Source organism: Necator americanus, chromosome X, assembly GCF_031761385.1.
Source record: "Necator americanus strain Aroian chromosome X, whole genome shotgun sequence".
NCBI lineage: Eukaryota > Metazoa > Nematoda > Chromadorea > Rhabditida > Ancylostomatidae > Necator > Necator americanus.
In genome coordinates, this window is record NC_087376.1 from 27,889,279 (window position 1) to 27,899,716 (window position 10,438).

At 38.7% G+C, this 10,438-nt stretch overlaps 1 protein-coding gene across 1 annotated transcript; it reads left to right on the forward strand.

The window, feature by feature from the left end:
* Positions 1-536: 536 nt before the first annotated feature.
* Positions 537-4,949, forward strand: RB195_025721 (uncharacterized protein; the record flags this gene model as incomplete). Its single annotated transcript, XM_064213985.1, has 12 exons — positions 537-631; positions 972-1,152; positions 1,219-1,342; positions 2,680-2,798; positions 2,865-2,988; positions 3,201-3,276; positions 3,682-3,805; positions 3,860-4,003; positions 4,066-4,164; positions 4,523-4,626; positions 4,708-4,816; positions 4,908-4,949. The coding sequence occupies 12 exons, from the start codon at positions 537-539 to the stop codon at positions 4,947-4,949; spliced, it is 1,341 nt and encodes a 446-aa protein (XP_064069866.1).
* Between the last annotated feature and the right edge of the window lie 5,489 nt (positions 4,950-10,438).

Sequence of the window (10,438 nt, forward strand, 5' to 3'; positions counted from 1 at the left end):
AAGCATATATGAGAAGCAGAATCTTTCTAAACTCTAAATCTTCTATTCCTTTTGGGAAAATAATCAACGATGAATAGAAATGGAAAAAGAAAGAGAGGAAAAGAAAAGTACTCTTTCCCAAAGCGTTCATAAAACCGAATGAATTTTGTCTGTAGAAATCGTTAATAAGGTATTTTTTAAATCCAGTGGTGATGTTCGTTGTTCGGTATTATTCGTACGATGTACAGTAACGATTTTGAATGTGGCGACACGGAGAAAGGATACAGTATGTCTGTATATTCGATTGGAAAAGCTGAGATTGCGCAAGCAAATAATAGAAGATTAACCTAATTAATCTCCTAACTGTTATCACCACTCTCTGTTCTCACTGCTGAATCGCAGAAGATTAGTCCGGACAGCTGATACTGCGATTTTTTCCGATCAATGCTTACATGAGTATCTGTTGTACTTCGCGAGGACATGCGTTGTTGGGGCGTGGCGGCGGCAGGCGATCGTCGGCGATTCCAAGTGATAGTCCGCAGTGCCGTTGTCGGGAGATGGCTCGACTTGTATTCCTACTCGTACTATGTACTCTGGCTGCAGCAAGCGTTCATCGACGACTCTTTCATCAAGCTCGTCGTCATGTGACATCGTAAGTTCATACCATTTCGCTCGCCCTATTTGCACGTACAAATCGTGCAAGCATGTTGTTTAGAGGTTACGAAGATATTTTCTATTTTCTCCGAAAATCAGTGATAATTACCTTCTGCCTGCTTGTTGTTGGCCTCCTTCAGCAACATTCATGTGACCATGCGGTTTGCGAGCATTTGCTATGATAAACAAGAACAAATGTCCGTCTTTTCGTTGCAAATATGACCACTCAGGCACAACAACGTTCGAAAATTTCGCTGGTCTCAGTGTGACCGTGAATTTTTTCATTGACGCATTCTTTGTTGACGCATAGAACAGTTCTCGGCTCTGACTCATTCTAGGGTATCGCTTTCGCGTCAGCCAACACTTCGTGAACGACTGATCGCAAGTGGCAGTTGGGAGGATTACCAGAAACAACGCTACCATTATCAAAAGAAAATTCTAGCAAAATATGCTGCTAACAAAGCGTCAAAGTTACAATCTGCAAACGAGATCGATGAATTGCTCCGGAACTATATGGATGTGGGTGGACAGGGTCATTCTTTGTCGTTGACATGTGATTACAAAACATTATCTATGACAGTTAAGGCACAATACTATGGTGTCATCCAAATTGGGACTCCAGCTCAGAATTTCACTGTGATCTTCGACACGGGTTCCTCAAATCTATGGGTACCGTCAAGAAAGTGTCCATTCTATGACATTGCATGTAGTAAGTGTTTTGAAATGTTCGATAGTTCGGTTATTCCTTGTACTTAGAGGGAAGGTCAGTGTTGGTCTTTCTTTACTCACCGCTTATCAGTCGTGTCAATAATATGTTCAGTGTCCAGTGTGTTGATAAAGGGGTAACGGGACCTGCATCTGATAAATGAGTAATAATGAACAGTTAGCAAAAACGGCTGCTTACTGGAATGTTTTGGTCGGATTTAAGGAGTAACGAACAAACTGCTTGACCTTTCACCAACATTTTTTTGACCCTGTGCAACGCAGAACCATCGACCGGTCAAGTGTAGTTATAACTTTTTACTACTGCGCTACCCTGGCAACACAAATTCACAGTTTACAGCTAGTTTAATTCACATTTGAAGGGAACACTAAAGAAATGAAAATTCTAGAATTTTTTTAATGCTCATTTGCCAACATATCGCGCACCGTGAGTGAGGCAAAAATGAACAAGAACCGACACTTTCAGAATTAGTAATTAAAAAAACTAGATAGTTGAAAAAATTTAATTTAAAAAAGTAACTAGAATTAGAATTATCAATTAGTTTGTTGAGGAATTTCCTAGGGACCCATCTAATAGCAAAAATGTATCCCTGTCTTACTTTTCAATATGCATATAAATTTTAACAATTATTCCAAACTGACCAAAAGTGGAAATTTACTCCACGATGCAATCTTCTTCAGTCTATTGACCATCAGCTACCACTAGCTGAGTGATTTGAAATTTCAACCCTTCCTCCCTCTCCGAAAAAAAGGGAAAAAAAAGGAAGAACGGAAAATATATCTCAGTAATGAGAGTTTAACGTTTGAAGTACTACAACATTTTGCGCTAAAAAAAACACAGTGAAGTATTATTTCAAGAATATCTGCTCTGGATATGTATTCTAAATATCCTAGGAGAGCTCTAAATATCCTAGGTTACCTATGGCATTTATTAGGAATTGTGTATTTACTTTATCCAAGTGACAGAAAAATCCTACTATTCTAGCTTACCGCTCCCAAACCGAAACTTTTGTTAAATACAATGATATTTTTGAATAAATTAAATAAAATTTTTTAAATTCAACTTATTATTATTTTTTTATTTTTTAATGTAAATGATTTTTTGAAATTTATATAAAGCACCTAATTGACTTTCTACTACGTACAGTGAGATCGCTTTCCTTATCTCCATACATGTTATTCGGGCACGTATTAAGTTGAGGTCAAATGAAGTTTTCCAAGTTTTCCAAGTCCTGGACGAAAAATCCCTGCTTAACCAACTGTTCAAAACCTTAAATGCTATAGAGTCGTAAATGAATTTCTACGAGTCTGAGGTATTTTCAGTGCTTCATCATCGTTATGACTCCGGAGCCTCGTCAACCTACAAGGAAGATGGGCGCAAGATGGCTATTCAGTATGGAACTGGATCTATGAAAGGATTCATTTCTAAGGATATTGTTTGTGTAAGTAAACCATGTTAAACATTAATATGTAACCTCAATTAAGCCTGAAGATTGTGCTTCACTTAGATTGCTGGAATTTGCGCTGAAGAACAACCTTTCGCGGAGGCTACAAGTGAACCTGGTCTTACATTTATCGCTGCTAAGTTTGATGGAATCCTTGGAATGGCATTCCCGGAAATTGCTGTTCTCGGTGAGTTCCTGTGCATATCTCCGCACATTTCTGTTCTGAAGACCTCGAATGTTTGATCAGCGAGTCATCTGAAAATTACGATGTGTCATATTTCGAAGAAAAAACACAGGATAGTGCTGGTGTTTTCCAGAGAAGTAGTGGGAAATACATTTTTAAGAAAGCCTGATAGGTTTGATGACGTGGATATGAAAAGGTCACGGAGAGTTATTCAGGTGTAACTCCTGTCTTCCATACGTTCATTGAACAGAAGAAAGTTCCTAGCCCTGTGTTTGCTTTCTGGCTGAATAGGTACGTCAAAGAGTTAAAGGCATCACCTCACGAATCTGAGGTGGTGCAGATTTCAGGTGGAGTATTTGTATACGGGATGGGAGACTACGGAGAGAGAGGTGATTCCGTCCACTTCTTCCTAATTGCCGTAAAAAACGGCCCAGAAGATGCGGCGCCGCGCAAGACTGGCGCGCTCCAATCGAACCTCTTGTACAAAATGGTGCGCCAAAACGAATGAAGCCGTATCTTCCGGGCCGTTTTCTACGGCAATTAGGAAGAAATGGACGGAATCACCCCCCTCTCCGTAGTTTCCCATCCCGTATGCGAATACTCTACCTGAAATCTGCACCACCTCAGATTCGTGGGGTGATGCCTTTAAATACACCAGTGGCAAAAAAAACATTTACGTAACAATTTCTTTTTCAGGAATCCAGAGTCGGAAATTGGAGGAGAGATTACCTTTGGTGGTGTGGATACCCGACGTTATGTTGAACCAATTACATGGACACCAGTGACACGTCGTGGATATTGGCAATTCAAAATGGATATGGTATGCACGGTATCGACTGTAAATGTCTTCAAAAGTGAACTCTCTAAAATTAAGGTACAAGGTGGTTCATCGTCCATTGCGTGTCCGAATGGATGCCAAGCTATCGCTGATACTGGCACTTCTCTTATTGCTGGACCGAAGGCACAGGTTGAGGCAATCCAGAAATATATCGGAGCAGAGCCGCTTATGAAAGGAGAAGTGAGAAGATCCCAAATTTCACATTATTTTCTTTATTTCTGTGATAAGAAGATTAATTACAGTACATGATTCCTTGCGACAAAGTACCATCCCTTCCTGATGTTTCGTTCATCATCGATGGCAAGACGTTTACACTCAAAGGGGAAGATTACGTTCTAACCGTGAGCTTGTCTCCTCAATTTCCGACCTCTTACACAAACTTATAGAAGGGTCAAAGCGACATGGAGCACGGTGCAATTGCGTACGCGGCTTCCTTCGAGGCGGTGCGGTGGAGCATAGCGGGTTAGGGGTGTCATGGAACCCTTGCTGGGACCACCCATCGCTGCAGGTTTCGATGGTCCAGCCCCTGTTCCACCGCGCCGTTTCGTACCGCGTACGCAAATGCACCGTGCTTCATGTCGTATTGGCCCCACTCTACTTAATCTGCCGCCTGTTAGACGTCTCCAAAAAAAAATCGATGAAAAGTTTTAAAAAAGTACAAAACTATTTCTTCTTGTGTATATTTAGCAAGAATTCTAGGTGAAAGCCGCTGGTAAATCAATCTGTTTGTCTGGCTTCATGGGAATGGACTTCCCAGAGAAGATCGGCGAATTGTGGATCCTTGGAGATGTTTTCATTGGAAAGTACGTGTTTGCCTTTTTTGGAACTTCAAAGTCTTAGTTAAATTGTTTTTTTCCGGAAACAATGACGGTCAATTTTTCCAGATACTACACCGTCTTCGATGTTGGTCAGGCACGTGTTGGATTTGCTCAAGCAAAGTCAGAAGATGGATTCCCTGTTGGCACCCCCGTTCGAACATTCAGACAGCTTCAGGTGGGAAAATTTCCGGGGATTGAAGCTAACATGTCCAGTATCCAAGGATAGATCAGAGTCCTCTACTTGACCTATCTCTTATAATTTTCAGGAAGACAGCGATAGCGACGAGGACGATGTATTTACTTTTTAAGTAGTGTTAACATCTCCAACGTGCTCTGTTACTTCTACGTGTACCATGTTTCACGTGTTTGCTCATTTGATAAACTATTATCTTCCCTATGATCGCACATCTATTGAGCAGTTGGTGAAATTCTGGATTTTGGTAGAAATTGAATGATTCCAGCATATGTCCGTCGTTTGAATTTGATTGACATGTTTTCAAGGTGACTCTTTCGTTGAGATCTCTTAATTTCACGGGAAAAGAAAAATTTTAGGTTCATCCTAAAATTGCTGGGTGAAATGTGACTAGTTAGTCGTCGTAAAACCGAGATATGTGCAATGATTATCGAACATATTTGATGGAATTTTTTATGGACCAGAAAAAGAATTTCTGTATTGCTTGTGTTCAAAATGTGTAAACTGGTTAGAACAATGGAACTAGTGCAAAGCATTCTCTTTTTCTGTTCAGTATCCAACCCTTTCTCTTCTGGGCCGCTGGGAATCGAGGACGCGTCGCGCTTACTCGGTTGAACACGTCCGTGACCAACTGTAGAGGACAAAAACAGAAATAAACAAGGAATTATGTGGTATATGTAGTGGATATAGTAGCTAAGTTGAACATCATAAACTCAACAGAGCACTATAATCTTGCTCAGTTTGGAGCAAAAAATATTCGACTGCGCTACATCCGCTTCTCAGTTACGAAAAGTAAAAAAATTTCAGTTCATCTAACCTCAATAATTTGTTGATAAAGTAATTGAGCTAACGATATTCCTTGTTTTCTAATATTTTAATATCTAAATGTATCTAAATTTTCTCTCGGTAGGGAATTATTGTCAATAACAGTGAGTATTAGTGTCTGTACAACAGCTTCAACTCTATCGGGAGGAGACAACGTGTTACTTAACAAAAAAAAAGACCGGAGCCAAAATGTGATAGGTAAGCTCCAAAAAAGTAGTCATTGAACTCCCTCGACAAAAGATCTACATACTTTTTTATTGACCACTCTTGAGCTTGTAGCCAAAAATGGTATTGAAATGTCTATATATGTACTGTTTCCTAACAAAATTACCGTTATAGTAGAATTGTAACGCTATTAGCTGTGAAAAAATTAATTATGAAAAATCCCAGTTCTCATCCGTAGAGAATAGGGTCGCAGAAGATGCTACGATACTCTGAAAATTCGCAAAGAATAAAGAATTGTGGAATTTTTTTAACATCTCCTTGAATCAATATCAACATCTAAAGATTCACTGAAGATATTTAAAGATTAAAGATCTAAAGATTTTGTTAAACCATGTTTTGATATGTTTTGACAGTTTACAGCAGATTTCCGCGGAGTTTGGTGCAACATGTGCAAAACGGAACGTTTGAGTGAACAGAATTTTGTTTTTCATGGCCACGGCATTAATTCACATCTGGTAAAAGAAATACCAATCCAGATGATCGTCAGCATAATCGTTGCTCGTTGCGACAGACATTTGGAAAATTTCTGGGATTCAAGCAAGAATTGCGAATGAACATTCTTTCGCATAACTTTAACAAAAAACGTGATCAACACAGGGATTTCCTATCTTTTTTTTGTTGCAAAATTTCTTTTCTGTAGTATCCTTGAACTTTTTTAGCTTCCTAATTGATGCTTTCTTATTTTGGTAGACCGTTTCCTGTACAATTACTAACCCATACATGCGCAATGCCTTTTCTTCGTTGTAGACGCAAAAGCTGAGGCTAGTTGTCCTAGATTTTTACCTATGGAATTTTTTTTTCTGAGAATGGAGAAGAGCAAAGCAACTGCTGATTTCTGGACTTGACATGATTAACGCTAGGTTTTATTGCATTGCACACTTAAAATGCTTTGACCAACTTAGTAATTAGTAGATTTAAAGTGATTTGGTTCAATTACGACATTAACTCGGCAAGTCTCACTTTATTGCAAAGAAAAACAGACTCGGAGGAGAAAGAATTGTCTCGAGATTCACTTTTGACCTCATAGAGACTGAGTGGCAGGATCGTACCCATTTTTTTTCCAGCTATGCAGTCCCTCCTCTACCTAATGTTTACATTTCTACTCAACCTTGTCGGACTTCTTTGCTTTGTACCGACTGGTCCGATGCTTCAACGAATTGACCTTTGTACACAACAGGAAGAGCGTGAAGATGCGTGAAGGTAAAGGCGATTCCTTGATTGTTATTGATTCATCTTTGGAATAGCGGGAATAGTCAGAAGAGGGCTGTTGCCTATTCGTATGGTTCCGTCAGCGCAATTAGCACACACTTGGCCAAATTGGCGTCCGTAAGAACTCAATCAACCTTGAATAACGAGTTGTACGGTAACCATTTCAGTGTCTTCTAACCACAGTTTCCTTATTTTTGGAAATCTTTGGAAAAGTTCGGTGTCCTTTCCTCAGGAAATAAGGTGAGGTGTGCTCGGAAGTGCGCACACACTTCACGTGAACACCCACTCGATGTGTGCTCTAAGCAGAGATGTTTGGCGATTTTGCATTTTTAGTACTGATGGTATCTATGTACACGATTATCCCGAATCACCAACTACTTCCAGCATTGCTATTTTCTCTTCCTAAAATTAATATTGTAGTGGTACCGAAACATTTCCGTCTAGCACCGTAAACTCGCTCAAACAGCTATGTAAGTGTGTCATTGGCCACACTTATATATTTGCTATAACTTATGAGTGGGTCTAGATTGTGGCGTAAAAGATATTCTGAGGTCTTGTTGAGGGTAAGCGGAGGTTCGTGTGTGCGTATTGACACACTACACTGACCCGCAAGTCTCACCTGTCAGAATTCTCTTCTCACCCTCAAATCCCGATCGACACCGTTTCCGGTGATGATCCTCAACAAAATCCATTGTTTTTCACTTGCTTGAACTAGTTTGTTGGGTTGTCTTCCGATTTTCTTCGACTATTTTGGGACAGTTTAGGATTTTTCTTCTCGGCCCGCTGTAGTCACAATTGTTATTTCGATCGTAATATTTTATTCGATGTGACTCTCATTTGTAGTGTAAATATTTTATAAAACAAAGCAGTACAAGAATTTCAAACATTAGTGCTCAGAGGTATGGATTCTTTTGTATCACAAGTGTAACCCTTCTTATTGAAAACTAAAAATGTCATACTACCCGCCGGAGTGTTCAAACTCATACCACTCAAGCGAGTGTCCTCCTCTTTGCATTACTCTGGATTTAATTTATGTATATTTTAGTTCAGTGACATTTTTTTATCTTTTGGTAGAAGATGTCCAGAGATATGAGGGATGTTTTTTCCGACATTATCCTGTTTTTCCAGCAAGCTTTCATAAGTGTGAGGTGATCTATCACGTACTATACTCTTCGAAACGCTGAAAGTTTTTTTTTCCGAATTTTGGACGAATTTTAGCAATTCTGCTCTGAACCAATCATTTGTGCTTCTCAACACTAAATAAACTTTCTTATGGTTACTTTCACTATCATTCAATGACCGATCCGTTTTTAATTATTATTTTTTGTACTTAAACTCCTACATGAACCATCTACCTTCAGTGATTAGTGATTAAGAAACCCTACCGATTCCTTGTACCACCTTCCGGTAATCACCGTGGAAAAACTATAAGGTTTCTTATTCTGCGTATTACCACGAAAACTGAGGACCTGTGGGCAGCATGGAGTTCAGCAGAGCATGGAAAATAGCCAGTAATTCGCACATTCATTTCTGGATTTCCTTAAAAATCAAAGACTCCACAAAGCATTCGTACAACAGCCGCATAAATTGCTCTTTTCCATTAAAAAAACTATGAGGCGCAAAAGCTGTAAAATACATTATATAGGTGTCAGGTTCAATTCCTACACGACATTCTTTACTTTTATTTGCTATTTTTTGAGTATTTTATGCGGGATAAGTAAACTGTAGGGTGCGGCCCAAAAATAAACGCACGAAGAGATTTTTTCCATACATCTACAGGATAAGAAAAACAGATTACCGGAATTTATTCACAGGTAACGGAAGATTAAATTTTATAAGTTTGCAGAGTAAAGTCTTAGTTTTTGCTTCGTGCATGAACTTTATCGCACCAGGCAACCCGTTAATTTTCTACCTGCACTCTTCAGTAAGGTAGAGAAAACGTAATGTTTGACATCATGGTAATCTAAAGCAGTAGAATACATTGTGGGTGAGGTTTTGCTATAGTTAATATCCTGAGTTTCGATTAATTTTTTACGAATCGTTCATGCAAATCCGAATCTCTTCATCTCTTCATATAATCATCACGGGGTTCGACGTCATGATGCTTGTCGATTTTAGAGAAAAAATATCTATTGTTATCGTAATTTCAATGTTTCCAACGACTTTTGAGAGAAAGCATGTTTGTATGAACCTGATTTTTCCATTTATGATTGAACATTCCGTATAGCAGCCTAATTTTCATTAACTTATTTCATCCCCTCCACCAAGTTTCCTGAATTTTTCGTTAATTTTTGTAGTGTATTCATGATAGATGATTTTCCTTAGAAACAAGTAGATTTGGATTTTCAGCACCCTTATAATTTTAGTATACCTTTCCTTGAGTAATGTTATTGATTCAAGAAATTTTTTACTCGAACGTGTTGGTGAATCTCATAACGCAAACAGTTCATCTTCTTTCACTTTACTTAATCCTCTTTTACTTCAAAAGTATTCTGTCCACTTATAGAAATCTGCAAACCTGCTCTATTTGCATCAGTATGTTGCATAGAAAATTTCTGGTAATAGTGCATGAGTGGAACCTCTTGAATACTTCTTGTAGGGGATTCTGCAAAAAGAAAAAATCAGCCTATATGTTTTAGTTAGTGCTGGTTAATCGCTAAGAGTGGAACATTCTAACAACAGCTCTAAAAAATTCCTTAACAACTGAGTCATTCTTCTGAGCAACTGGTAAATACTTGCCGTTAATTGTTTGACGTTCAAACAGGTTCGCCTGTATGGAACTTTTATTTCACCTGTTTTACAGCACTTTTGTCCGTTTCCGAGAAGTTAAAAGCACTCGCATTCAGGTCATTTAGAGATTACTTTTGGATCGTCTTCTAATCCCATGTTTTTTGCTCACACCTGCATGAAAACGTTTGAGTAGAGAGCTCTGATTAACTTTGTAGTTCCTGAGAAGAGTATTTGTAAATCATCGTTTTACCACTTGCCCGGAAACGGAGATCCATGTACGTTGGCAGACCTCACCAAAAATCCATAACTTGTCAGAATTTACCCTTTAATCAAATTTTGCCTTTAAGGTCCTCTCTCATTATTCATTTAGATCTTTACAAACAACTCTCATCGTTTTTGTTCGATGGAGTATTCATGTATATATGTAGATGCAATAAAAATTCTCCTAAATATTTCTTTCCAAGAGACCCCTAAATATTCTTTGCCTTGAAAGGCAAACGCTTGTAACTGAACATTAAGCACAAACGTACTCCATCTATCATTTGCGTGTTTATGAAAACAGAGAAATATCCTAATGGCATTCGTATTATTTCCAGAAAAACCGCTGAACTATGG